Source organism: Vombatus ursinus, unplaced genomic scaffold, assembly GCF_900497805.2.
Source record: "Vombatus ursinus unplaced genomic scaffold, bare-nosed wombat genome assembly UNPS02014768.1, whole genome shotgun sequence".
Taxonomy (NCBI): domain Eukaryota; kingdom Metazoa; phylum Chordata; class Mammalia; order Diprotodontia; family Vombatidae; genus Vombatus; species Vombatus ursinus.
Genome location: NW_020954546.1, coordinates 26,858,169 through 26,885,465, shown reverse-complemented (window position 1 = coordinate 26,885,465; position 27,297 = coordinate 26,858,169). Strand labels below are relative to the sequence as shown.

The window sequence follows — 27,297 nt, the reverse complement described above, 5'->3', positions numbered from 1 at the left end:
CTATGGATTACTAGGGGAGAAAGAATTTTTCAGTGAGAACTGCAAACAAGTATTCGAAGTACAACAAGCAGATAACAAAAATCTAGAAATAATAATTTATTGCCTTATTTCAAAGTGGTAGGTGCTTCAAAAAAGGACTGGTGTTTACAGATGTGGCTAGAGGTCAGAGACTGACAACACAGGAGAGCCCACAGCAAAAGATAGTCAGCCCGGCCGTCCTGCCTTCTGGATAGGCAGGTCCTGGTTACTGCCACCTGGCTACAACTGGGCAGAATTCTAAAAAAAGGTTTGTTATTGCCTTTCAAGAAGACGTTCTATTTGTTACGATCCCAAATCGCATATATGTGCATGTGGTCATCAAGTTTATTGGAATGATAGGGTTGAGGGGGGTTTTTGGTGGGTTTTTTTTTAAATAGGGTTTTTACTGTAAAAATCAGTTTATTTCTGAAAAATAAATTGGTCAATAAATTCATTTTGTTCTGCTTCTACTTTACACAAAGCTTCATATTCAACCCGATACCTGAAAGACAGAAAATTGTTAGAAATCCTAAAGAGGGATGAAATAATGGTAAACAAACCACTTGTCTACTGTGTGCACATGTTATGGAAGCAGGGTGGTCACATGATTCTGAGGAAGCAAGAAAGTTCAGCAGTTTTAAAATAGGCAACCATTAAAAGGAGTGAGAGCAAGAAAATAGAAGGAATTAAGTAAAGGATGGAAAAGAAATACATCACGATCCCAGAACCTATCTACCTTAAGCACATTTCTTTCCACGATATGCTGGGACAACTTTCAATCTACAGTATAGACAGCCATAATCACTCCAAACTAGTCTTTCCTTCTAAGCTTCCCCCCCCCCACTCTTTGACAAAGTTAAAAATAAGTTTTCCCAAACCTAACACTGATAATGACCAAAAGGAGGCTCTGAGAGTACACTCCCTCTTTGTGAGAAGGGGGGATTATGGATGTGGGACACCCGCACATGCCAGTCGGGTGATACGTTGGGTTTACTGATGCATTTTTTTTCTCTTATTTGCTATAAGTGATAGCTCACTGGAAAGGAGAAGGATGAAAGAAAGATTGAGAAACTATAAAAAAAGTCTCAATATAAACAAGAAAAGTAACAAGTAATGTTTTCCATCAAAACCCATCTTTAACTAGCCAAGAGTTCTAAGACTCCAGTGGAGAAAAGAGGGCATTAGAGTGGGCACTGCAGAGCCTACTAGCAAAACTGGAGATTGCTGTAGAACGAGCTGAGGGCAGGAACGCTCCTCTCTTAATTCTTACCTTTCTAGCTGCATTTTCTTCTCTGCTATCAGAGCCTGGAGCTGCTGCTGTTGGGCCTCCCTTTGCTTTGCTATGGATTTGAGCAAGTTGCGTGCCCCGATTGCCTGTGCAGACAGAGGATTAAGAAAACTGAGCAACAATTTCCACCTGTATTCAACCCCCTCCCCCAAAAGCAGACCGTGAAAACAGGATGAACAAAGAAAGTGGGGGTCATGACACAGCTCCTCTACCAAAAACTCGATGTGATGGAAAAGCCATTCAGAGAATCAGAGGAGGGGAGGGTGAGGGTGGTCTGCCTTTGGTTTAACCTATCATCAAGGAAAGGAAGGTTAGCTTGGAAATCAAGCACTGCGCCTGCCTCATGATGGCTCTTTAAAACCGATGGCATGGGGCAGAAAGGAAGGAGAGGACAGGAAAGGTTGGGGAACCGAGGCTTCGTGAAGACACCTCCATCTGACATTCTAATCTTACCTTCATCTTCTCATTTTCAGCTTCTTTTGCGAGTTGGTCAACAAGCTCAATTAAGCCGCCTACTATTTTCTGAAACTGGCCGATTTCTTTCAGGGAAAGAAAAAAAAACGTTTTATTTCCTCTCAATTAGAGCTCTTCAGGCCATTTTTTGCCTGGGCAGAATCTTGTGCACCTCAAGCTGGTGAATTTGATGCCTAAATGGTTCTGGGACAGAAGCTTTCAGTGGTGATCCCTTCAAGCTTGTGGTATTTTCTTTTTGCCGAGCCCCACCTGCTAGGGTAGCACCATCTATTCTAGTCCATTAAAGGTTTCTTGTGGGAGACTGAACTTCATTGTCAAATGTGCTCTACCCATGTAACCACACAGAATTATGTTAACCTTTACACTAAAGAACCCAATCCTTTTCTTCATGTATTCCTCCATTTAGCTTTTAGATTTTGGCAGAAGGAACAGGGAAAGGCAAAGATTACCCTGTGGGAGGGGGGGACCTGAGGTCCAAGTGAGTTTACGTGACTTAGCCAAGGTCATGCTGAGAAGGCACACGAGGGCAGAGATAAGACTAATACACACATCTGCAGATTAAGAAATCAAATATTAAGATAAATCTGAAGGAAATACAGTTTTCTGGCCAGGCCTGGCTGTTACTGAAAAAGAGCATAAGGCCATGGTTTGTGGTTGGAGGAAACACTATTCAAACTAAGCTTGTGGGAAAGAAAGATCTATCTTCAGTCAAATAAAGTTAATTTCTGATCTCTTGATCAGCCTGGAAGAGGCCAGTGTAAAATAGAATGAAAACCCAGCCCCACCTCCCATGCATTAAGAAATGTGTCAAGAAAGGATGGGCAGTTGTCACGGTGATGCCAACTACCTAGGAGCCTGAGGTGAAGTGGACTATGCACTAAGTTTGGCATTAATATGGAAGAGGTGGGGAAAGAGAGTAAACAAGCCCAGGGCAGAAACAGAACGGTCCAGACCCCTGTGCCTCTCAGTAATGGGATCAGACCCAAAGCAGCCCTGGAACCAAAGGGGGCTCAGTCTTTAAGAAAGAGAAGAGAAGGATGGGTAGGGGGAGGCAGCGTGAGCATGGGCAATAGCCCCCTGACTGCCTTATAAGGAGGAGGGCATAAGCCTTGGTTTCTGGGACTGGGAGAGGCAGCTGAAGGAGAAAGGCCACGAGCTACTCACTGTCCACAAAGTCCTTGCATTCCTCCTTGAGTTCTGTGGTCTGCTGAGTCACCTCAGGGTCCAAGACTCGAAGCTTGTTCAGCTCATCAAAGTGCAGGCCTGCATCACCCAGGATGTCTTTAGCCATGGCTGGAAATAGAAAAATCCTATGCCTCACCTACTGTTCCATGACCAGAGGAAGGTCCTCCACCCCAACACAACACTGTGCATCAACACCAAAATGCCAAGGCTACTGGAACAAATTCTTCTCATCTACCCATTCTGGCTAGGGAAGTTCAAAGCAACTCGTTCACCTTGGCCAACTGGCCCTCAACGGTTCAGGTGTTCCCTCTACCCTCCCCCTCCCTCTGCCTCTACCTTCCCTCGGAGCACAGAAGCTGCAGTCTGAGGGAATGATCCTGGCTGGGAGGAATGAAACGTGCCACTAGGAGAACAAAGGGCAGGGAGGAATAAAGTCCACTTGCCGGTCGAAGGCACCACCCCATGCTGAGTGATGACTAGGGAACGGGTTCAGTGAGACCTGGGATCTCAGAATCCCTAAAGAAAATCGCTGCTACAGTGTAAATCATGGCAGGTTGGGACTAGCTGTACTGCAATGTAACAAGGCACTGCTGGCCTTACAGCAGGTGAGAGCCCCAGGGAGGGACTTGCCGGTGTATTTCCAGGACGGTCCAGAAGTGGGGGTGCTCTGATGACAGAGGACTGATAGCAGACACTCCATCAAATTACCCTAGCCCCTAAAAAACATGCAACACCCTTTGCTCTCAAGCTGGGCTCACCAAGCCACCTTCAGATTTGGGTACTTGGTCTCCAGAGCAAACAAGAAGCAGTGCCCTGCGCAGACAAGCAGTATGGCTTCTGCCACTACAAATTAATAAACTGGCATTCTGGATTATAAATCAATGGCAGGAGTTGGGTTTCCCCAGGACTCAGCCATTCGTTGGCGAACAGCTAACTTGTCCAGCTACCTTCTTCTGACATCAGCTGCTCTTCATGGTTTCAGCTCCAGGAACATCCTGCCTCCCGAGGAGAAGCTCATCCCCTGAATTCTTATGTTGATAACACCTCCTCAGCACCTTCAGGTGCCTCTCCCCGAAAACTGGAGGGCTGGAGGCCAGAGCAATGAATTCCTCCCAAGGCCTCCCTTTAAAGGAGGCTCAGACTCTTCCAGTTCACTCCCTTACCATCAGCTGCTTTGATTGGTTTCAACTCCTCAAGCATCGGGCCTCCATGCCAGGTAGCCCAGAGGGGTTCCACCTTTTGTGTAGCATCTCCCCCATTAGACTGTAAGCTCCTTGAGGACAGGGACACAGTGCCAGGCACACAGTGTTGTTGCTGTTCATCTTTCATTTTCAAAGACCAATGACAACCCCAGGTAATGTCTTGACTTGCATGAGAATTGAATTTAAGCAAAGCAGTCGCTCGATGTCGTCAGCCTCTCTTGCAGGGTCATCCAAGTCTAGTGGCAGGACAAAAGTCAGGACGACTGGTAATGACCCAGGAGGCACGACCTTGGCGTCTTCATTGTCTGACCAAGGTCTAAGCACTCCATTGCTTCATCTGCTTTCATGGCTGCTGGAACAAATTGTTCTCATCTGCCCATTCTGTCAGGGTAAGTCTTCACATACTTGGGGTAGACATCCCCCTAACTCAGGGATGGGTTTGAGGACTGTGGGTCACCCTCAACCTCGTTTAGCCCATCTGCCAAAATGGTTGACAGGGCACGATATAGCTTCTTGGAGCCAGGTAAACCCCAAAGGTGGATGAGCAGCCCTGAAAAGGGCTCAGCAAGCCCTCCCACCAGAGGTGCTGGTCCTCCGTGAACATCCCAGACAGCCCCAGGCATATAGTTGTCGTTGTTAAGTTGTTTTTCAGTTGTCTCCACTTCTCCATGACCCCATTTGAGGTTTTCTTGGCAAAGATACCACATCGGTTTGCCATTTCCTTCTCCAGATCATTTTACAAATGAGGAAACTGAGGCAAAGAGGGTGAAGTGACTAGCCCAAGGTCACACAGTAAGTATCTGAGGCCTGATTTGAACTCAGGAAGATGAGTCTTCCTGACTAGAGCTCTATCCACTGCACCACCTAGCTGCCCTTAGGCACTTAGTAGATACTTAATAAATGTTTATTGACTATTGGCTAAAATGAAATTTCTGAAACTGCAAAGCTGAAGACCAAATCCTGGACCTTTGATGATTCCAGTGAGGTTGTTATTACCCCAAGAAGCACAGCCCACATGGTCACATGTGCCAGATCCCTGATGATTTTTTAATGTCAACACAAGACACAAAAATGAAATAAAAAACTGAATCGGCCCCTCTACTCACCCTTTTTATAGGGTAGAGATGTTGAATATTTACTGGAGACCCCGACAAGAGAAAAAGGCTCAGAACAACTTTTTTCTTTTTGGGGCAGCAGGGGCAGGCAATCTGGGTTAAGTGACTTTACCCAGGGTCACAAGTTATTAAGTGTCTGGGGCCACATCTGACCTCAGGTCCATCCTACTCCAGGGCTGGTGCTCTATCCACCTAGCTGCCCCGCCGAGTGATTTTGGAAGTTCAAAGCACTGAAGGAGCCTCTGACCATCAATGGGTCAGCTGACTAATGCCAGACCCCTTCCCCCAATAGCCCCACAAAGGTCTCCCCGCTTAGATCCTCACCTCGTGACCTCAGCTCTCCAGCTCACAAGACAGCGGCCGTTCCCCATGCCCAGCATGCTCTCTCTCCGGAGTCACCCGCCCCCACCCCAAGGGTTAACATCCTTGACTGCCCTAATTCTCCTGACCTGTGCGCACGCTGTCCCCACCCCCACCCCAGTAAAAAGTAAACTTTTTTTTAAACTGGGCCTCCCTGTCCGCCTCAGGCCGGACGTCGAGGGGCCCCTGCTAGGGTCCCCCCGCCTCCCCCCCTCCCAGGCCCCCGGTGGTCACGGATCAGGCTCGGACCCGGGGCAGCTCGGACCTCGGGCCTGACCTCCAGCCACACTTGGTGATTTAACTGAAGCGGGTCGGCACCTGCTCCAAAGCCCTGAGTCAGCCCCCGAGGGCAGAGGCGGAGGCGAAATCCCCTCCGACTCGGTGTCCCCGGCGCCGAGCGCGGCACGTTAGGATTGTTGACTGACTGCCTGACGGCCGGCGTGGGCCACAGGGCCGGCAGCCCCCGGGAGACACTCGAGGAAACGGGGTGAACTTCGGAGCTCCTTTCTCCGGGGCCCGCGGCCTGACTTCTTCCAAGACCTGTCACCGGGGGCTCCGTGAGAGCCTCCCGGGGAAAGTGAGGCACCTGCCCGCACCTCTGACGAAGGCCACTTGTCGCCGGAGCCCCGCGGCCCCTCCCCTCGCGGGCCATGCCGCCACCTACCTGACGCCGGGGCCCGCCGCGATGCAGGGCGGGCGCGGGAGACGGCGGCTCCGCTCTCCGGTCCGTAGCTGACTCCGCCGCCCGGAGCCGCCCGCTCCCGCCGGTGCCACGGCTACAGCTCCTGTTTACCGTACACGTCACTTCCCGCGCCGCCGGAAACGGTTTCCCCTACCTCTTCGAAGTGCCTGCTGGGAAGCTGAGTCTGAGGCGCGACGGTTAGACAGCAGGGACAGCCCACACCTCCGCTAGTCCTTTGCGCCGAGGGAGGGGCCGGAAGTCGCCTTTCTTCTTTCCCTGGGATACGCTGGCTGTGGAGGAGGCATGGCAGGAGAAAACATCCCCGCCCGACACGTGCCTTCGTTCGCTTTGCATGCTGGGAGTTGTAGTCGTGGGTCCTCCCCGGCAGGCGTGGGAGCCGGACTCGGGGTGGAGCCAGCGGAGGATATGAGCTCACGAGCGGAGCCTGGGGCGGGGGTCGGGGTCAGGGTCGGGGCGCTCCCTTGGCTGGACTGCGGGAGCCGAAGCGGGGGTCGGGGCCGCAGAGAGCCCTAGGGAGACGCTTCCGGGAGGAAGGTAAGAAAAGGGCTGCGTCCGTCTCGGAAGGGCAGGAGGTCCCGGCGCGGTGTGGGTGGAGAGGCAGGGAGGCTCAGCCGCCCGAAGCGCCCCGGGCCCGAGAGCCTGAGTGTGCCCCTTCCCCGCCGTCTGAGACCCGGCCCGGAGGAAGAGGAGGAGGAGGAGAAGGGATGGAAGCAGGAAGAAGAGGGGAAGGAGTGGGAGGAGGAGGAGGGATGGAAAGAAGAGGAAGGATGGAAGGAGGAGGAAGAGAAGGGATGGGAGGAAGAGGAAGGATAAGTGGAAAGAGAAGGGCGAGGGAGAGAGAGAGGAGGGGAAGGAGAAGGGGAAAAGAGAGGTGGAGAAAAAGGACGAAGGGAAAGAGGACAGAGCTAGAAAGAAAAGGAAGAAGAGAGGGTAGGCGAGGAAGAGATGGAAAGGAGGTAAAACAGAGATTCCTTGAGGGCAGGAACAGTTTTCTTTTTGATTTTGGCTCCGCGGTGCCTGCGCTGACTTACTGATGCTTATTGAAATTGACCGAAGGAAGGCCTGGCCGCAGTGACTGTGCTGATCAGGCCTCCCTCCAGGGTTCGGTGAAGCTCGGGTTGACTTGTGAACGCCTTTAAAATCTTGGGATGGAGGGAGGGAGCCTCCAGCTGCATCTCTCCTGCTGGTTTCTGCTGGCTTCTTTCTGTTTCCTGCGTCCATGGCAGGAGCTGGGGGGAGGGGTGGTCCAGAGCAGTAAAAATTCACTGTGTGAAGGATTGCTTTCCCTCCCCCATGACTATCCTTTCTTCCTGGGGCCCCTTTTTGCACCTCTTCCCAGGTCACAACTATTTCCTTCTGCTCTGTAGGTTCCTTGTCAGCAGGGTTTCTGCTAACCTAATTGGTTGAAGCACATACAACCAAGCCACATTAAACCTCCCAAAGAAATGACCCAACAAAGTCAGGAAGGAAGAGCAGATATCAATGGAAACTTCATTTTCCCTGGAGTCAATTTCAGGGCGTTACCTTTAGGCGAATTTGAGAGCCCATTGGTTCGGAGTAAAATGGAATCTGACCTCATTGTGTCCAGGAAAGGCTCCTGGCTCCAGGCTCCAAAGCTGTTGCACTGTAAGAGGGGACCAAGCTTGGCTCTTGGTGTGCTGATGGCTTCCAGTTGGAAAATCCCTTTGCTTTGTCATTCAATTGTGTGTTTTCTTGGCTTCCTAGGGAAGAGAAAGGGAAGCTTCAAAAAGCTCCTGAAGGCTTAACAGGTTGGAAAAGCAGAAAGGAAAATACTCTTTTGGTTAGATGTCACATAATTCAGAAGGCAGAGCCTACATGTAAGCAGAGCCTCTGCTTGCTTTTCTAGATAGGATAATAGCTCCCCTCAGTATAGGAAGATGCCTTCTCAGAATCCCAGAATGGCTGAGTCAGCAGGGGCCTCCAAGGCTACTTCTACTCCAACCTGTGCTTCAGTAATACCCTCCCAACATTCCGAGGTCGTGCTCCTTCCCTTTCTTGAAGATACATCCTTAAGGCAGAGCCCCCTACTTCCTGGGGCAGGCCATTCCACTTTTGACTGGATCTCCTTGTTAAAGAACTCTCTCACTCGGACATAAAACCTCGTTTCTCTCCAATTTCCACCCGTTGCCATTGTCCCAGCCTCTGCCTTCTGGGGTCCACTTTCAGATCCTTGTAGATAATTATCATTCTCCCCCCTCCCCTGCCCCACCCCACTAACTTTTGTCCAGGCTAAATATCCCCAGTTCCTTAAATCCTGGGTCTCCTACAGTTTATCCAAGGTCTTTTTTTTCTAAATCATGGCACCCCAAATTGAACACAGCGTTCCAGAAGTGGTCAGCTGGGAGCAGAATCCATCAGGAGTCTCACCTCTCCTCATGCAGCCAAAGACCATATTAATTTTTTTTTCTAATATTCTGCCAGTGCTATATATAACTCACTGTTGATGGCAAAGCATTGAACCTGCCAGATCTCTACCCACCAAACTACTCCGTAGCCACATCTGCTTAGCTGCTGCTGGCTGTATGACCTTGGTCTAGTCTTCTGCTTTCTCATCCACACCGTGAGGAGCTAGCCTCGGTGAATGCATCTGGTCTCTTCTAGCTCCATTCCTTCCTCTGATACATGATGCCACTCCCTTATCTTTAGCTTGTAAAGGGGATCTCTTTGGGTCCAACTGTAAGACTTTACCTTTATCACGATTAAATTTCTTCTTATTAGCTATGGCCCGACATTCTACCCTGCAAAGATCTTTTTAGATTCTGTCACCATCCAGAAATTTGGTCAGTAACTTTACCCTAGTCACCCCTAAAAATGGTAAACAGCATAGAGCCAAGCACAAATCCCTGGGGCACATTCCTTTAATGACTCTTCTTTAGTCATTCAGTGTCCAGCTCACATCCCTCTGTCTTGTCCAGAAGAGCAGCATGAGATGATGTCAGATCTTTGCTAAAATCTCGCTTCTCCAAGAGCTGGTCCCAGACAGCACTCACTCACCTACTTCTGGGTCTTTTCCCAGAAGTCTGGAATGCCTTCCTGCTACTCAGCCTAAATCCTTTTAGCTGTGGTTCCCACTCCAAAATCAGTATCTAATGAACACCTACAATGTGCAGACACTGTGAAGGATCCAAAAATAGAGTGTAATTCTTGCCCTATGAGAGCTTACAGTCTAGTTGGGGAGATGAGCCCGGTGTGTCTGTTCTATTCCAAGGGTAAGTGAACAACTGGGGTGCGCCTTGCTAATTGTTTTTTGGACCAAACTTGTGGTTTCATAGGTATAGGGAACTCCAAATGAGGGAAATTCCTCTATAAAAGCAGATCAGTGAAATGTATCGTTCTAAAGAGTTGCCTGAGGTCCTTGGGAAGTTAAGTGACTGACTCCAAGTCATTCAGGACTTGAACCCAGGCCTTCCTGACTTCCAGAACAGCCTCCTAGAAACGCCACCCTGCTGCCTTTGAAAGTAAGTGGGAGGAAAATCAGACACAGTCTGTAAATCCATGAGGTGTAGTCTCTCTCCCTCTATGCTTTCCCCTACCTCAGGCCCACTAGCATCTAGACCTCCATCTCACAAGGAATCCCCAGTGTTTCGGGTTCATCTCATGACTTTCCTAGAACATTTCCAGGGTCTTCTGCCTCCCCTCAGCAAAGATGAAAAGGCTGGGAACCTCTGCCCCTTTCTCAGGCAGACAATCTAGCCAGTGGCCTTCTGGTCACTTCTGGTCACACAGGAGAACTCTGAGGATAAGCATGAATTCAAGAATCAAGAACCCAGCAGCAGGAGGCCAGGGCTGGCAGTTCCCAAGAACGTTCTAGGTTTTCATGACACCTCTCTTCTGGGTCTCCTCCGACCCCTCTGACTGCTCCTTCTAGGGCTCCTTTTTGCTTGCTGCTCTTCTAGGTGACTCCTGAGCGTCCCCCGGGCTCTGTCCTGGGCCCTCTTCTCCCTTTAGACTATTTCATTTGGTCATTTCTACGTTGATGATTCTCACATCAGCTTATCCAGCCCTGCCCTCTCTGTGGACCTTTAGGTCTGGCAGTTGAAGATGCCACCAGCTTCATCTTAGCTTGTTCCAATATCCTCTCAAGTCCCCCTGCTTTTCACCCCAAGTGATGGCTCTCGATTATTTCCCACGTTTGTAATGGGGCTGGTTTTTCTTGCTTTCTCAATGTTGGGAGGACAGGAAGGGAGAGAATACAGACCAGAAAATAAAATGAAATCGATTTTTTAAAATTACTTTGTTAAAAAAAAAAAAGGAAGGAAGGAAATGTGGGAAGGGGAACCAGCTTCCTCCTTTTCTATTTCAGTGGACAGTTTAAATGCCTTTCACCTGAGTCCTGGGGAAGTCTTGTTTTGGGTAAATTCCCAGTTGGTTTGACTGCAGTGCTGGGATTTTGTTGAACCTTTGGGAATAGAATACACCTGGGATGGAAAGGAGTCCTATTCGTTACTTATAATGTCTCATATCTTTTTTTTTTTATTTTTTGCGAGGCAGTCAGGGTTAAGTGACTTGCCCAGGGTCACACAGCTAGTGAGTATCATGTGTCTGAGACCGAATTTGAACTCAGGTCCTCCTGACTCCAAGGCCAGAGCTCTATCCACTGTACCATCTAGCTGCCCCTCTCATGTCTTATTATAATAATGTCTCATACTATTTTTTGTTGTGCCTGCGAATCTCTCTGTCTGGTCTTCAGGGGTCCTCAGCTTGCTTCTGTCTCTTGGTAGGGCCCTTGGCCTGTGTCTCTAAGGCTGCCAAGCCGTTTTCCTGGGGGCCTGGAAGGACAAGAGGAACAGGGTGCTGCCAGACCATGGGTGCCATCTTTTTCCAAGTCGGCCTGGGTCATCTGGTACAATAAACCCCCTCCCATTGGAAAATAAGACAGCTTGGTACTTTGCCTCTGATAGGAAGTCTGAAGACTTCCAGGGGACTGGCCGGATTCTCAGTCTCACCAGGATTTTGATTGGTTGGCTAAGATTTAATTGGATTATTGGGAGCCTCTAGCTCCAAGTTCCCGCTTCTCCTGACTCCTCTTCTCTCTTCCCTTCTGCCTTCAGTCCTGAGATTATGAGGCTCTGGCCTCTGCCAGCTGCTTGCCTGTGACTTCCTCCACCACAGTGGAACGCCCCAGGCCCACCTCCTGCCGTGTGGTCATCTACCTGCAGCGGGAGATGTCCGGAGACACCTGCCTGGCTGGCCTGTGCCCAGCCTCAGGGTCTAAGCCCAAGCCAGGGGGCTTCAAGGGTGGTGGGATGGGCAACAAATACATCCAGCTCAACGTCGGGGGCTCCCTGTACTACACCACCGTGCGGGTGCTCACCCGGCACGACACCATGCTCAAGGCCATGTTTAGCGGGCGCATGGAGGTGCTGACTGACAAGGAGGGTAAGGACCCATGGCTGAGAAGGAAGCCCTTGGACTGGTGGGTCCCTGAGCAAACCTCGCATGACAGATGGGGGGCGTTCCCTTTCGTAGACTGGTAGAGCTGAGTGGGACATCCGAGGTGGTTTGGGCCATCCCTTGTCTTACAGGTAAGTGAGGGCCCAGAAATGAGTGACTTCCCCCGTCCATTCCTACGGCCCTTTGTAGAGATCACTTCCCACCCCCGTTCCTACTCATTGCTCAGAAACAGTAGAAATAAAGTCCTCTGGGGCCAGTAGTAATCACCCTGGATTCTGGTCTGAATTCCCAGGCTGGATCCTCATAGACCGATGCGGGAAGCACTTTGGCGCCATTTTGAATTACCTCCGAGATGACACCATCACCCTCCCCCAGAACCGGCAAGAGATCAAGGAGCTGATGGCAGAAGCCAAATATTACCTCATCCAGGGCCTGGTGGACATGTGTCAGACAGCATTGCAGGTGGGTAGAGGGGTAGACACCGGTGCTCACGCAGCATCCCTCCCCCCTCTCCTCCAGGGACTTGGGCAGAGACAGAATTTGGAGTAAATCCAGACCCGTGTCAGCATGCTAGGAGAGCCTCTGGCAGCAGACCGCTTATCTGGCATATGGTTGACTATCAGGTTGTCTTGAGGGGAGCATGGCTGCCTGTCTTTGCCTGCCTCTGTTGCTGTATCTGACTGAATCCTGTAGGCCGTCAGCCTGTCACTCGGTCTTTACTGCCCAGAGGGTGCTTACCAAGTCTGGCTACAGCACTGGCTGCACCAGGGCCTGCAGTAGCATGACCCCCACGAGGGGGTAAGACACCTGGGCTCTAGACTTTATCCTGCCACTAACTGAAGTGTGGCCTTGAGCAAGTCACCAGGCAGTTAGGGTTCACAGTGGATAGAGTGCTGGGCCTGGAGTCACATATCCAGCCTTAGAGGTTGACTAGCTAAGTGACTCGTCCAGGGTCACACAGCTAGTGACCCTGGACGAGTCACTTAGCTGCTGTCTGCCTCAGTTTCCTCATCCCCTTAAAATGGGGATAATAAAAGCAGCTACCTCTCAGAGTGGTAGGTCATTCTGAAGATAAAATGAGATGTTTGAGGGGCGGCTTGGTGGCGCAGTGGATAGAGCACCGGCCCTGAAGTCAGGAGGACCTGAGTGCAAATCCGGCCTCAGACCACTCGACATGTACTAGCTGTGTGACCTTGGGCAAGTCACTTAACCCCGACTGCCTCACCAAAAAAAAAAAAAATGACATGTTTGTAAAGCACATGACAAAACTTGAAGTCCTCTAGAAATGCTAGCTATGGGGGCAGTTAGGTGGCACAGTGAATAGAGCTCTGGCCTTGGAGTCAGGAGAACCTGAGTTCAAATCCAGCCTCAGACACTTGACACTTACTAGCTGTGTGAGCCTGGACAAGTCACTTAATCCCAACTGCCTCACAAAAAAAAAAAAGAAAAGAAAAGAAAAGAAATGCTAGCTATGATTATTGGTTATAGTTATCTGGTCCTATTCTGTGACAACCGTGTGCTCTGCGTGCATGCCCAAGATTATCACCTGTGATAACAGGCAGAAGTAGCGAAGCCTCCTTTTCATCCTCTGTAAAGTGGGAGCTGCTCTCTGTCCTGCCTGCCCCCTCAGGTTATGGAAAGCTTAAGAGCTGCCCTTGCCCTGCTGGCAGTGGCCCACAGAGGGGAGTTAGCAGCAGTCGCAGAACAGCCACCTCTCTCTGGGTCTCTCTCTCTCGCTCACACACGTACAGGATGAGAAGGACTCATACCAGCCCGTGTGCAACATCCCCATCATCACATCCCCAAAGGAGGAGGAGAGACTCATCGAAGCCTCCACTAAGGTAGTGCCACCACCCCGAGGGGCATCGGGGGGAGGGGAGGCAGGAGGCAGCCCCCCGCATCGCTTGTCTCTGCCTTCCCCCTGCAGCCTGTGGTAAAGCTTCTCTACAACCGGAGCAACAACAAATACTCCTACACCAGGTAGGCAGGATGCAGGGGGTGCGGGCACCCAAGGAGGAGCCACTGCCCACGTCGCGTTCTGTCGTCCATCCCTTTGGTCAGCTGTGGGCCCAGCGCCAGGCTGGCACAGAGGGAGGGAGGGCTCCCGTCTGCAGCCTTGGCCCCGTTCCGTTCTCTGCTCCGGAGGCCTTGGGCTCACTCCACACCTTCTGTCTTTTTTTTGGTAGCAATTCTGATGACCACTTGCTTAAGAACATCGAGCTGTTTGACAAACTGTCTCTACGCTTCAATGGCCGCGTGCTCTTCATTAAGGACGTCATCGGAGATGAAATCTGCTGTTGGTCCTTCTATGGCCAAGGCCGGAAGTTGGCCGAGGTGTGCTGCACCTCCATCGTCTACGCCACAGAGAAGAAGCAGACGAAGGTATGCCGGGAGGCCTTGGGGCTGGGGTGCTTTGTGCCCGGGGCTCCAGGCTGCATGGCCACCACCTATCTCTCAACTGGATCGATGTCTCAAAGCATCTATATGATGGTTTTGGCTCATGACCAGTGTCTTGGGGAGACATGAGAAATCTGAAGTCAAGGAGGCTTGGGCATGCATACAGAGTACATACAGGTAAGGAGTTTGCGGAAGTCACCAAGGCAGCTTCCCCAGTCTCACTGTACTGGGGCCTGGCGATGTCCAGGATAGGTCACGTCCAGGAAAGAAAGGGAAAGGGAGGAGAGCTTGTCCCTAGAAAAAGCCCCAAGTCTCCCTAAACATTTAGCCCAGGAGGTTCAAGTGTGTGCCAGTACAGCCAAGACCAAGGGGCTGATTCGGCTACTATGGGACCATGACCATTCTCAGGCACTTTCCCATCCATGATCTCAATTTATCGTCACAAAAACCCCATGAGGTAGGCGGATGAGAGAAGGTCCGCCCATTTCCTCACTGTGAGGAAATTAAGAGAAGGTAAGCTGATTACCGGCAGGCTGAAGCTGCATAGGACCTTGGGAATCACTTTGTCTAACACCCTCATTTGTCAGAGGAGGAAACAGAGGCTCAGGAAAGTAAAATTCCTTTCCCAAACTCAGCCTGGAGAAGACCTGAGGTCTCTGGACTTCCAAAAACCAAACTCTTTCCACCACACTGGGAGGCGAGGTCAGCCAGCCTCCACACCCCTCCATCCCCAATGTCCTGTCGACCTGTCATACAGTTCGGCTGTCTTCCTACAAGAAGGCCAGAGAGATTTCTGAAAGCATGAGGAAGCATTTTTTCCCATTTCTTAGATGAGAAAAACTGAGGCTCTGCGCCAAGGTGGGTTCTTAGTCCAGCTCAAAATGAGGTTTTGGCATTTGGGAGCTCCTTTCTGTGGTAGGCGAGCCCACAGTAGCTGATGAAGTTATGGGCCCGTGTTCAGAACCTCCCTGTAATCCCTCTGGTTTTTCTGGCCCCAGGTGGAGTTCCCAGAGGCCCGCATCTATGAGGAAACACTCAATGTCCTGCTCTATGAGACACCACGAGTCCCTGACAACTCTTTATTGGAGGCCACAAGCCGCAGCCGGAGCCAGGCTTGCCACGGCGAAGACGATGAGGCCTCTGAATTACGAGAGCGAGTCCGCCGCATTCACGTCAAACGCTACAGCACTTATGACGATCGGCAACTCAGCCACCAGTCCTCCCATCGCGACTGACGGCGCCTCAGGGCAGTGGGGCCCACACAGCCTAGGTTCCCCTTCTCCCTGGCGCACCCAGACCAGCATCACTTGTTGGGCGAGTGTACACCTTGACCCTCAGGGGTGGGACAGAGCCCCCAGAGAGGCTGAGGGGGCAGGAGGGGGAAGGACCTTCGTCAGGAGGACTGGGCATAGTTGGCACTGTTCCGCAGCTGCCTGGTTCCCTGCCTCGATAGCCCTACGGCATTGTTCTGCAGGTCACAGCCTTGCAGCCTGGGGATTAGCGTCTGCGAGCTCTTACTGAGGAGACCCTTTCATGGATCTTCTTGCCCTTCACAAGTTTGGGGGTGGGGGTGGGGCACTGCATCGTGGCCTATTTCTGGGGTCAGGAAGGGGCTGAGAATTCAGTTCTAGGGATGGAGAGGCCCTGGGCAGTCCCATGACTGAGCAGCCCCTTCAGAGAGGGGAAGGGGGCAGGAGACCCCCACTCCCCTTGGTCCTCTTCGGTCATTAGTGTAGTTTCTTCAGAATACTTTGTATTCTTCTGCAAAAAGATGCCAGCCCTGATCCATCAGATTCTCACCAGAGAAACAAGGTTAATCTTCCCATGTTCTCCTTTTTTTCCAAACCTACTCCTGCCCCTTCTCCCAGGATCCAGTTCTTGAGAGAAAAAGCAAGGAAAGGTCGGGCTTCATTTTGGATGAAATAAGCAAGGTGGCTGGCCTGTAGCTGTGAAAATGGACGGCATGCTCAGACTGCCCAGGGCCTGGGAAATCTGAGAAAAGGCTAAGTTCTCAGGCTGCCAAAAGTAGTAAGTCCAGCTGGAGAATCTGGCGACTTAGCCCCACAAACACTGAATTGGGCAGCATTGGTGGCTTTAGGAAGCAGGCGCCCCACTTTGGCCTTAGTGGAGCAATGATATGTAAAGGAAGGGCCCGAGTTCGGCCCCTTTGACTGGGTCACTTAGCTCATGAAATCTTTGCTGCCCAGGCATGGGAATTCAGACAGCTTCTCTTCAGGGCTGCAGGCCTCCCGTTCCCCACCTGGTTTAGCATGACCTTCAGAAAGCCTTTTCAGAATTTTTTCCCAGAAGAATGTGCCTATTGTGAAAGAAGCCAATGCCTTCTTCCTCCCAGGTGACAGGCGTTTTCCAATCAGTTCATTCCTCTCAACAATTGTTCTGCCTATGTTCTACTTCTCTAATCAACTGTGGCTTCTAGGAACCCAAAGGAAGGTGGCATTTGTTTCTTAGTTCTTTTTATTTTCAGAATCTTGAATGGCACCTTCCCAGCCATCTGCTAATTCTCCTGCCCTTCATCAGGGCAGGACACCTAAATTCACCTTTCTTTAGCCAGTTCTGCCAAGCCAGACACTTGGGATCTTTTCAAGTCTGGTCTGATTTTGCTAGAGTTGTCAGTGTTCCCACTCCTTTAGCCTTTAAGGTGAAAACCCTTTTAACAGGAGGTAGAAGACCCTGGGCTGGGGTGGGGGTGAAGGGATCTGCAGAGTCATAGAATGGCCTCACCCTCTCTAGCCTTTCTCACATAGAACTGAAGACGAGTTACTGGGCATTATCTTATGTTGCCCTAGATGAGACTATCAGAAAACTTGGTCTGTTGACATGCCCACTGCTGCTTTTACACGAAACACTATAGCTATAGGCAAAGTAGTTGGAGAATTTCCTTTAGAAGACACTAACTCCCCATTCAGAAAATAGAGACCTATTTTTCAAGTGTTCACCAGGAAATCCTTAAGTCACTCATCTCTTAGCTGTGGAAACTTTGACTTCAGCAGCCAGAGCAAATGAAAAACACAGGTTGGAGACAATCAGTTACTGGCTGGCTGCAGAAGCTGCCGCCACAGCCCTCCCCTACCCCTACTCCAGGTAGCTCTGGTGTTTGTTTTGTATAGCACTTTTGAAATGACCGTCCTATCTTTAAGCTGCTGTTTGTGTTCATTTTTTAGATCAGAACTGAATGACTTTCCCCTGACATACACCAGGGTGTCAGGAGAGAGCGCTATAGGTGTGCTATGGTGGTGGCGACAGAAGCTCGGGGGGAACTGATCTTTTCCACCCCTAGATACTGGGCCTGGAGCTCCAGACCCCCGTTTGGGCAGTTTAACTGCAAGCCAGCTCCCAGCTCGGGCTAGGCTCTCCTTCCATCTTGTACAATCCAGCTGCATCTGGCTCCAAGGGATTCTATAGTTCAGTTTCCCTTCTCTGCCTCAAAGGTCAGGTAGGCTCTTGGCTCAGTGAGAGCTTTGCTTTCCTCACTAACCTTTCACATGGCAATATTCCCGCTCCCTGATTAGCACAGGCAATGGAAGCAAACACTAATTTTTAATAAAATCCTGTTACGCTGTACGTCAGGGGGGAATTTATCTGTGTGTGATGTCGCTTGGCCAGTCTGGGGTAATTTTTCCATTCACCAAATAACTGTATCTCCCTCCTGGTTCCCAAGACCCACTGTGGTCCGGTTATTCTGCAGGCAGGCACTTACCGGTCAGAGCAGCAATCTAGTTTTTAACTCCTGAAAGAGGCCGCATTGCCCCCTGGGTCATAATAGCCCAAGCAATTCCAGCAGGACAGGGAAGATGGCCTACAGGCAACCCTACTCTTACTTTACATAGAAAAATACACTTCTTCAGGGGCAGCTAGGTGGCGCAGTGGATAGAGCTCCGGCCTTGAAGTCAGGAGGACCTGAGTTCAAATTTGGTCTCAGACACACAACATAGTAGCTGTGTGACCCTGGGCAAGTCACTTAACCCCAGCTGCCTAGCAAAAAGGCAAAAAAAGAAAAATACACTTCTTTACCTTCCAGATGAGACAGAAAACAGGTTCTCAGGTAGGAGAGGCCTCTGGGACCAGTTCTGTCCATCCCAATCATTTGATTGAGTTAAACCCAGGACCCCCTTTTATAATTTCTTTCCACACTGGCCCAGGAATCCCAATTGCTAACCAACCCTACCCCTAGAAGCTATGGGTGACCTTCCTCAGACAGCTCTGGTGACCTGTGTCCTCAAAAGCCTTTCTTGGGAAGGTGGATACAGTATCTAAAAACTGGACAAGTCGACTTCTCTTGTGACCCTTGGTGGAGACCCCTTCCATGCTCTCATCCTGCTGTTGTCAGGAACCGAAGAGAAGGGGGAAAACGCCTGGCTCCATACTTGCTCCACATCAAACGAGGTCAGGAGTGGCCAGGCCAGATGGCTTCTAACCAACAACCCCAAGCTGGAGAGGAGATGGTCGGGCCTGAGGTGGAGCTCCCTCGGGGGAAGGGTGCTGGGAAAAAAAGATCGTGCTCAGAGTTCTGGTGGTTTCTTTGCTCTCAGAAAGGGCAGAGGACCAAGTACCTGGTGCTGGAAGGGGGTGAGCCAGTGCCATGATGTAGAAATGGAGAGGGTGGCCAGGCGTGCACTGATTTATTGACCAAATCTCACACTCCGAAGCAACTCATAGAATGGGCAAGGGAATTCCCTCCTATTTCCTGTAGCAGCCAAACAGGTTGGGTTTCTGCTTGGGAAGGTTTACCGGAACATAGTGCGAGCAGAGCAGGGAAGGCTGGTTTTGGAGGAGCCCAATGTGGGTCTTTAGAGAAAATAGTTACACAACCCAAAAAAAAAAAACCACAACCAAATGGAACAAACTATAAGAGACGCCAAACCCATGGTGACCCATGAGAAGTGAAGGAAGAGCCCAATGTTCTGCAGCCATCGTGAGATGGAAATCACTTCAGGTCGGCCGAGGCTGGACATGGATCCTGAGCTGCCCTACCAGTGAAGGCCAGAAGGGGGTGTTTTCTCATCCTTATTGCTCTCCAGAGAGAAGGGGGGAATTCGGACATCAAAGTGAGAGCCATCAGGCCTCTCAAAGCGGAACGTGCCCCTACAAGACAAAAAAGAATCCAGTTTGAGGGGAGCTGTGGCCTAAGCACCCTCGTGCTCATTAGGAACCCCACTTTCTTGGCTATGGAATAAGTATGGGGAAAAGCAGCCCAAAGCTCTCATCTCCCCAGCATGGGGAAAGACGATGGCCCAGAAACACCCGGACTGTTAACCAGTCCTACATCTACACCTCCAGCACATGGTGGTGTTCCAACGGCACTGTCTTGTTCTAGGTCACAGGTTTGTAACCCAGAGTCAGTGACTTTTTTTTAAACATTGTGACAACTATGTTTCAATGTCATTATCTCCCTTTGTGGTCCTGCATGTTTTATGCATTTAAAACCATTAAGGGCTTCACCATCCCGCCAAACGGCCCCGCCCTAGGCTCTGACCTCCTGTGGCTGCTGGATTGCAGTGAGGACGCAAGGTCCACCAGCTGTCTCCCTGGCCTTCGAGGGGAGCCAACAAGTGAGCACCAGGAGGTAGCCCCTAGTGTGGAATCGGCTCCTCCCCCAGCCCTGGTGCCCAGCAGGGACAGCAGGGCCTTCCCAGGGGCTGTGCCAGGATGAGGGGCTCACTCACCACATGTGCCCGCTGGAGGCCTGCAGAGAGACGTGGCTACTGTACTGGAAAGCCGGCTGCTCCTTGGATAAGACAGGCTCCTGGGGACCCAAGAGAAGCACACAGAATCAGAGGAGGGTTAACGTTTAAAGCGAGGAGCAGCGGACGCTTCTGTCCCTGCTGCCCTGGCCACCATCAGAGCCCGCAGAGAAGAGCGTCAGGTGCCCTTGCCTCCGGACCCAGAGAGGAATGGACATGCTGGCCTGCACCGTCCAGCCCGCAGGTGCCGACTGACACGACCTGGCTGATGGCTTCAGTAAACACTTATTGAATGGATGGACAAGATCGCTGGTACCAACAGCCCCTGACTTCATCCCAGAGACGTCAATAAAGCGTTTGCCAGAAGTTCTGTCTCCGATGTTTATCCCACCCCCCACCCCCAGCCCAACTTACAAAGAGAAAAAATCGGAGGGGGGGGGAGTGTTAAGAAACGGGCCGGGGCCGAGCCTGCAGGGTGGCCAAGCACACAGCCAGGAAGGGAAGCTCTCAGCCTTACCCTGCCCACAACCCCTCGGCCTCGCACTGTCTCCAATGTGCCCGACAAGCTGAATATTCTCCAGTGACGTTCCCGAAGCTGTACAACATCACTGTCCAGGTTTTCCAAACGGATGCAGTAGCGCCACTGCCCGAGGAAAGAGAGGGTCAGGACCGGGCAGGGGGCAGCAGCTGGCCTGTTAGGCGTGACCTCTCCTCAACCCCCACCCACATCCTCTCTCTCCCTGGCCAGAAAGGAAGAACACAGCCCTCTCCTCGAGCACACACCATCGCCCTCCCCATCCCCCCACCCCTGAAGGCCTGACTTACCCAGTAGACGTGGGAATTCTGGGCCTCCTAAGGAGAGAAGCACAAAGACCATGAGACCACATCTGCTGGGGAGGGGGGAGAATCACAGGGCAGTTCCAAGGGGGTTATGGAGGCCAGAGCCTGCAGCAGGCGCCAGCCAGACTGTGGTGACTGTGAGCTGATGCAGCGACAGCGAGCCTGACGGCCCCTCCCCATCTCCTACCTATGATAGGACGGGGAGCTTCTGCCCTAGACCCTCACAGATGGCATCATGGTCCAGAGGCCGCCCCTTATCCAAGCATCTGCTGACTTTGTGCAGCAGTCATATGAGGTGCAAATAAGGGAGGGGAAGAGAAAGTGTAACCCAGCCAGAAAGAGGTCCAACCCCAGCCCTCCCTCCCACGGTCCTACTAAAGCAGAGGCCACGGGCGAGGATGCAGCAGGAGCCTGGGCCAGGTCAGGACCCTGGTACACAAGGGCCAGCTCTGGACCAGCCCAACCCTGAGTCAGGAGGGGCTGTTCTGCTGCCCACAGGAGGTGCTGGAGAAAACCTCAAATGAACCGAATATGGATACGGCCCCAGGAGAACCACATTTTCAGGCAGCAAAGGAGAGTGTGAGCACCCAGAGCCCACACCCAGTAGAGGGGTGCCCAGGGTGGGGACGTACCCTCATGCCCATGTAGAAGGGGATGACAGTGACACGGATGTTCTCGGTGGTTTCCCGATGGACGTCTGACAGCTCTAGCCAGGGGTGATTCTTCTCCTGCCAAGCTCGAAGGGTCTCCCGGGCCACAAAGGGCGGAACTGGGAGAGGAGTGAACCGGCCGGCTGACGCCAGGGCTCTGCTCTCAGGGCCCAGCCCAGGTTTCCTCCATCTTCTCTTGCTCAGACCCTCCCCTCCTCCCACCTCAGGAGACCCATGCCCCTATCCAATTAGACACTCAGACAAAGGAGGAGAAGCATGGGAAGGGGCAGGGGCCTGAGGACAAGCCCTAAGCCCAGCCAGAGCCTCTGGAAAAGGCTGTGATCTAAGACATCTCAAAGACCTCATGATGGAAAATGCTGTCCACATCCAAAGAAAGAGCTATGGAGTTTGAATGCAGATCCAAGCATACTATTCACTATTTTTTCCTTCTGTTTCATTTTGTTTCCTCTTTCTCGTGGTTCCTCCTATTGGTTCTAATTCTTCCTTACAACATCACTAATGTGAAAATATGTTTAATATGAATGTAAATGTATAGCCTATATCAGATTGTGCGCCGTCTTGGGGAGGGAGGTGGGGAAAGAGGAGGAGAAAAATTTTAAACTCAAAAGCTTACAGAAGTGATTGTTGATAAATCAAAATAAATTAATAAAAATAAATAAATTATTTTTAAAACAAAAAGAAAAAAGAAAAGGCTGTCCTACTCAGCCCAGCGTCTCTCTCAGGGGTACCTTTGGACTGCTCGTAGAGGAGAAACCTTTCAAACAGCTCATGCTGGATAGGGACCTGGTCGGTGGATGTGTAGGGGAGGATGTCTTCATGGCTGACATAGTCCAGTCCTAGGGAAGAAAGTCAGAGGAGCCCAGTGAGCCCCACAGAAGGGACTCACCAAAAGGCAGAAGTGCCCAGCCTGTGCCCATGGGGATCACATGGGGATGTGCCCTGAGATATGGGTCCATGCCCATCACTCCCCAGGGCTCCCAACAGGAGACCTTCACTGCTCCAGTGAGAAGGAAGCAGATCTAACGAGGCACCGAGGACTGGGCTGGCCCAGTTAGCTTCTTCAGCCCTGGGCAGTGGCTCCCACTAACTTGGGATCAGTACCACCACTCGGACAAATGGAGACATTTCTCGAAGAATCGTAGACACAGCCAGTGTCCAGCCCTCGCCGAGAATCCCTTCTCAGCCTGAAGGGGCCAAGGGGAGGGCAGCTCAGACTTTCCATCACCTACCTGGTATGGCATAAAGGGCTCGACTGTCATCGTGGTTGGCCAAGAACGTCACAGCTTCCGTCTGAGATCTCTGAGACTGAGGCAAGACAGAAGTTAGGGGGCTGGTCTCCACAGGACCACAAAGTGAGGGGACTTCATCCCTGGTCTTTGTTCTAGGAAAGACTAAGGCTCTGTGCTTTCCCATCCAGCTCCCACCATGCATACCTGCTGTCCCCACTAAGGCTTTCAGTCAGGGGCACTGGTCTCTCCCTTGGTCAAGGGAATCCAGGGCCCAATACCCTTGCGCACTTACTATGTGTGGGCAGTCCCGGGCATCAATCAGCACCTGGTAGTACGTGTGGGTTTTGCCTTTCACCTCCTTAGAGCCGTGGCCAGCTGGGTTCTCTGCTCTGGGTACGGGAGAGAGGTCTGAGCACAGCAGCCCCTGACTATTCCATAATCTACTTTCGTAGGGTTAGGACAAGATGGAGAGCTGGGGGACCACCTGAAGACTCAGCCTCCAACTGAGCTCCTCTCCCAAAGCGTTAGCAAGCCTCACTCTGAAGGCACTTTAGCGGTGACTTACAGTCATTCAGCTAGGAGCAAGTATTCAAAGTGACCCAGCAAATTTTCTCCTGGGGGGTAGCTCCTAGAAACCAAGGGCATCTGTTGGCAGAGCTCAGGCCTTCCTTTTTGTCCCTCTGGCACTTAGCACTCTTGTGCCCATCACTCAATGATGCCACCAGAGCACTTGAGCATGCTATCAATCACCCGGGGAAATGCTGTCCTCACCCCTGGGACTCATGACTAGCTGCTTTCTTCTCCCCGCAGACTGCTCCCCTGACACCACTCATAAGACACAAACGCAGCAGCGAGGCTTACTTTTCTGGGGCGGCAGAAGCCACATCACGGTCGTACAACCTGGCCTGCCAGGGAAACAGGACGACCCCTCGGTACCCAAATACGCTGTGAAGAAAGAGCTGTAAGAGAAGAATGGGGTGGTGAGCCCGGGCGGGCTAGCCCCCGCCTTGGTCTCCGGACATCCTACAGGCAAAAGCACGCCCCGAAGTGATGCCGCAGCCACAAGCAGAGGTGAGCGAGGAGCGAGGGACGACGGCGCCCTGCAACGCAGAGTGGCACAGCGTCTGTTCCTGTGAGCCCTGAGATCGCTCCCCTCCTGGGCACATTCGAGGGACCTTCTTCCACTTGCATCTCAGCCTCCCTACACACACTTCAGTGGGGACCCCTGGGCACGTCACTTCACCCCTCAGTCTGTTTCCTCATCTGTAAAATGGGGATAACAGCAGCACCTACCTCGGAGAGCCGTTGTGAGGATAAAGTAAGGCCATGCACATACACAGCACGCCAAGCTCTAGGCAAACACTGGCTGTTATCATTCAGGCCACTAGGGGGGCGCCACAGTGCCCAGAGCCCCAGGCCTGGCTTGGGAATACTCCTCAAATCCCGCCTGAGACACTTACTAGCCGCGGGACCCTGGGCAAGTCACTCTACCCTGTTTGCCTCATTTCCTTATCTGTCAAATGAGCCAGAGAAGGAAATGGCAAACCACTCGAGTGTCTCTGCCAAGTAAACCCCAGACAGGGGCACAGAGTCAGGCCCAACTCATCACCCCCTCTGCTAATCTCACCCCACACCTCAGCACTGGTTCACGTGCAGCACCAGCTCCACCCAGCCCCAGCCACCACAGCTGAGAGGGCCTGCAGCTCTCGCCTGCTCCCCGGCACTGAACTCGTCACCCCTAAGAAAGGCAGATGGGGCAGCTAGGTGGCGCAGTGGATAGAGCTCCGGCCTTGGAGTCAGGAGGACCTGAGTTCAAATCCGGCCTCAGACACTTGACATTTATTAGCTGTGTGACCCTGGGTAAATCACTTAATCCCGACTGCCTCACCAAAAAGCAAAAAAAAAAAAAACAAAAAAAAGCAGCCAATGCAGCTACCCTGACGCCCCTCCCCCCGCTCACCTGGCCCGTCTCATATTTCCCATTCTGCTTTGGCACCTCAAATACGCCGACTGTTTCCAACACTTTGCCCTCTGGTCGGTTTCTGAGGAGAAGAGCATTGAAGTGAGCGGCTTGGGATGCTCCATCCATCAGGAGAAAGTACTGAGACACTGAGCTGAAGGGACAGAGCCGTACCAACGACCACCAGGCAGGTGATTTGTTTTGTGGCCACTGGGGGCAGTAAAGTGCTGGACCAGAGTCACAAAGATCTGAGTTCAAGTCCAACCTTAGACCCTTACTGGCTGTGGGACCCTGCCTCAGTTTCCTCGACTGCAAGATGGAGATAATAAACAGCACCTACTTTGCCGGGTTACCATGCCGATCTATAAAGGGCTTAGCCCAGTGACTGGCACACAGTAGGCACTCTGTAAGTGCTTATTCCCTCCTCTCTTGCTTTTGAGAGACAAGCAAGGGGTCTATAAAAGGTTCCACATCAGGACAGCCCACACCTCCCCAGGAATCGTCCCTAATTCTAGACACTACAATAAATTTAACCTTCTGTTTCTAGTCTGAACTGGGGAGACTCCCTGCAATCTCATGTGCTTTGGGGGTGCTTCTCAGATCCCCCAGAACCTCCCAGGCTTCTCCATCAGAAGGGAAGACCCTAGAGCTCTCCTGTCCCCCCCAGCCACCACACCCTTCACTGCAAAGATACCAGCTACCAGCTCCACAGATGAAACCACACCCCCTTCCGCCGGGTCTCCAACAGGAGCCACAGGAGAGCCTGGGAGTCCTTCTGTTGTCTCTGGCCACATTTTAGACCTCAGAGAAGCCAATGCTCATGTATTGGAGACCCAGGATGTTCAGGCCTAAGAATTAGGCCTAGAAACTATGGCCAAAGGAGAAGGCAGCCTGGCACAGGCACACGGCACAGCTCTGAAGTCGGAGGCCAGGGGAGGGGAAGGGGGGCCTGCTTCAGGTGCTCACTGTGTCACCTTGAGCAAGTCACACAACCACCCTGGGTCTCGGTTTCCTCATCTGTAAAATGAGGGAGTTGGACTCAGGGGTGCCAGGTGCCTCCTAGCTCTAATCGGATCCTACAATCCACCTGCAGGTTCCCTCTAAGACCCCCAAGTCCAAATACCCCTGGCACAGTAGCATTGTGGGCCCTGCCAACCACAAACCTTAACAAATACTGGATTAGCAGGACTCAGTTTTCGGCTTCTTGGGGGCCCCTTCCCCCTGCATGCTTAGCACTGAGGATTCTAAGACCAAAAATGAGCCTGGCCCTATCCCCAGAGAGCTTACATTCCACTTGCCTACCATGTGCTAACAACAGACGTAAAACAGAGACCAGCCTCTCCAGGCTCGGGCAGCTTAGATCCTCCTGGCTCTTGGGCATCTTGTACAGACCTGTCCAGGAGGCATCTCACGATGAACCGAACTCCTCCCACTACCCTAACGGCCCACCATCCAGGGGTCACAGCACCGTCTTCTCTCCCTCAGCTGCCACACTGGCCATTTTTACCTCTAACTCCCTCTCTCCATCCTGGCCCCAAGGCTCTCTCCACGCAGCTCAGGCCTGACCATGGACCTGCTCAGGCTCAATGCCTGCTGTGGCTCCCTGCTTCCCCCAGATCAAGCTCCTCATAACCATTTTCCAGACTTACACCTTACTCCCAAACCTAAGACATCCTGCTTGCGATTCTCAAACACGGCACTCCATCCTTCATCCCTGGGGGCTGTCTCCTGTCCTCAGAATGCTCGGCCCCCTCAACTCTGCCTCCAGTTTCCTTTCTTCCTTCAAGGCTCAATGCAAATCCCACCTTCCACAGGTGCCATCCCCTTGAAGGCCTTCCTTCTGGGTGTACTACTGTTCTCTCCATCAGACTGGGAGCTCCTCGAGGGCAGGGGCTGTCTTCCTTTGTAACCCCAGCACCTGGGACAGGGCCAGGCACACAGTAGGTGCTTAACATCTGCTTACTGACTATGAGCCCAAGCATGGTGCTTACATCCCTCTGTGGATAACCTCCAATTCATCGTGCTTATATCTTCCTTGTACAGTTGTTTTTCATCCTGTCTCCCTCAGCAGACAGTGAGTGCCACGAGGACAAGAGCTATCTTTTGGTTTGGTTTTCTTTGCAACCCTAGCACTTGGCACAGTGTCTGGTACCTAGCAGGTGTTTAATAAATGTTTGTTGTCCAACTGTGTTAGGTGCTGGGGATGCAAAGACACACATACTCTAAGTAGCTGGGTGACTTTGGGCAAATCAATTAACTTCTCAGAAACCTAAAAGTTAGCTCTTTCTATGATTCTAAGTTGTAAAAATAAAATCCCCATCCTCAAAGAGCTTCATACCTAGGCACTGTGCTAGGGGCCAGGAGGTTAGCTCTAACTTTCTGAGATTCTAGACCTAAAAAGTAGTCTCTACCCTCAAGGTGCTTCTGTTCTACTTACCTATTACTGCATGGTCCAGGCACTGAGGATAGAAAGACAAAAACAAGAGTCCCTGCCCTCTGGAGGCTTACGCTCTACTTGTCTATTATTGTGTCCAGTCCCTGCCCTCTCGAAGCTTATACTCTACCCGCCTGTTATTATATGGTCCAGGCACTGGTCCAGGAGCTGTCCAGCCAAATCCAAAAACAAGAGTCCCTGCCCTCTAGAAGCTTATACTCTACTTGCCTGCTACTATATGGTTCAGGCCCTGGTGTAGGCACTGGAGATATAAAGACAAAAACAAAAGTCCCTGCCCTCTAGA

The 27,297-nt window shown here is 51.7% G+C and overlaps 3 protein-coding genes across 4 annotated transcripts in view; 1 reads left to right on the top strand and 2 right to left on the bottom strand.

Annotated features, from left to right (window-relative positions):
• Positions 1–81: 81 nt before the first annotated feature.
• On the bottom strand, positions 82–6,393 carry IFT20 (intraflagellar transport 20). The gene is made up of 5 exons (XM_027862328.1): positions 6,307–6,393; positions 2,945–3,073; positions 1,760–1,845; positions 1,289–1,392; positions 82–520 (listed from the first exon to the last, which is right to left on the bottom strand). The coding sequence occupies exons 2-5, from the start codon at positions 3,069–3,071 to the stop codon at positions 439–441; spliced, it is 399 nt and encodes a 132-aa protein (XP_027718129.1). The 5' UTR covers positions 3,072–3,073; positions 6,307–6,393; the 3' UTR covers positions 82–438.
• Positions 6,394–6,772: 379 nt separating this feature from the next.
• Positions 6,773–17,739, top strand: TNFAIP1 (TNF alpha induced protein 1). Of its 2 annotated transcripts, XM_027862326.1 has the most exons (8): positions 6,837–6,879; positions 11,088–11,209; positions 11,418–11,745; positions 12,053–12,222; positions 13,512–13,601; positions 13,688–13,740; positions 13,947–14,142; positions 15,156–17,739. In XM_027862326.1, exons 3-8 carry the CDS (start codon positions 11,532–11,534, stop codon positions 15,390–15,392), a joined length of 960 nt encoding a protein of 319 aa, XP_027718127.1. In that variant the 5' UTR covers positions 6,837–6,879; positions 11,088–11,209; positions 11,418–11,531; the 3' UTR covers positions 15,393–17,739. The 2 variants fall into 2 exon arrangements, with proteins under 2 accessions (XP_027718126.1, XP_027718127.1); XM_027862325.1 differs by lacking the exon at positions 11,088–11,209 and having other exon boundaries at positions 6,773–6,879.
• A 1,034-nt stretch (positions 17,740–18,773) lies between these two features.
• Positions 18,774–27,297, bottom strand: part of POLDIP2 (DNA polymerase delta interacting protein 2) — a 9,214-nt gene continuing 690 nt past the window's right edge. The window contains exons 2-11 of the mRNA XM_027862322.1: positions 24,560–24,641; positions 23,461–23,558; positions 22,892–22,988; positions 22,600–22,675; positions 22,099–22,206; positions 21,332–21,468; positions 20,685–20,711; positions 20,377–20,502; positions 19,842–19,921; positions 18,774–19,260 (exon numbers count right to left, since the gene is read on the bottom strand). Coding sequence (XP_027718123.1) covers positions 19,146–19,260; positions 19,842–19,921; positions 20,377–20,502; positions 20,685–20,711; positions 21,332–21,468; positions 22,099–22,206; positions 22,600–22,675; positions 22,892–22,988; positions 23,461–23,558; positions 24,560–24,641 — 946 coding nt within the window. The 3' untranslated portion in view covers positions 18,774–19,145. The remainder of the gene's footprint in view (positions 19,261–19,841; positions 19,922–20,376; positions 20,503–20,684; positions 20,712–21,331; positions 21,469–22,098; positions 22,207–22,599; positions 22,676–22,891; positions 22,989–23,460; positions 23,559–24,559; positions 24,642–27,297) is intronic.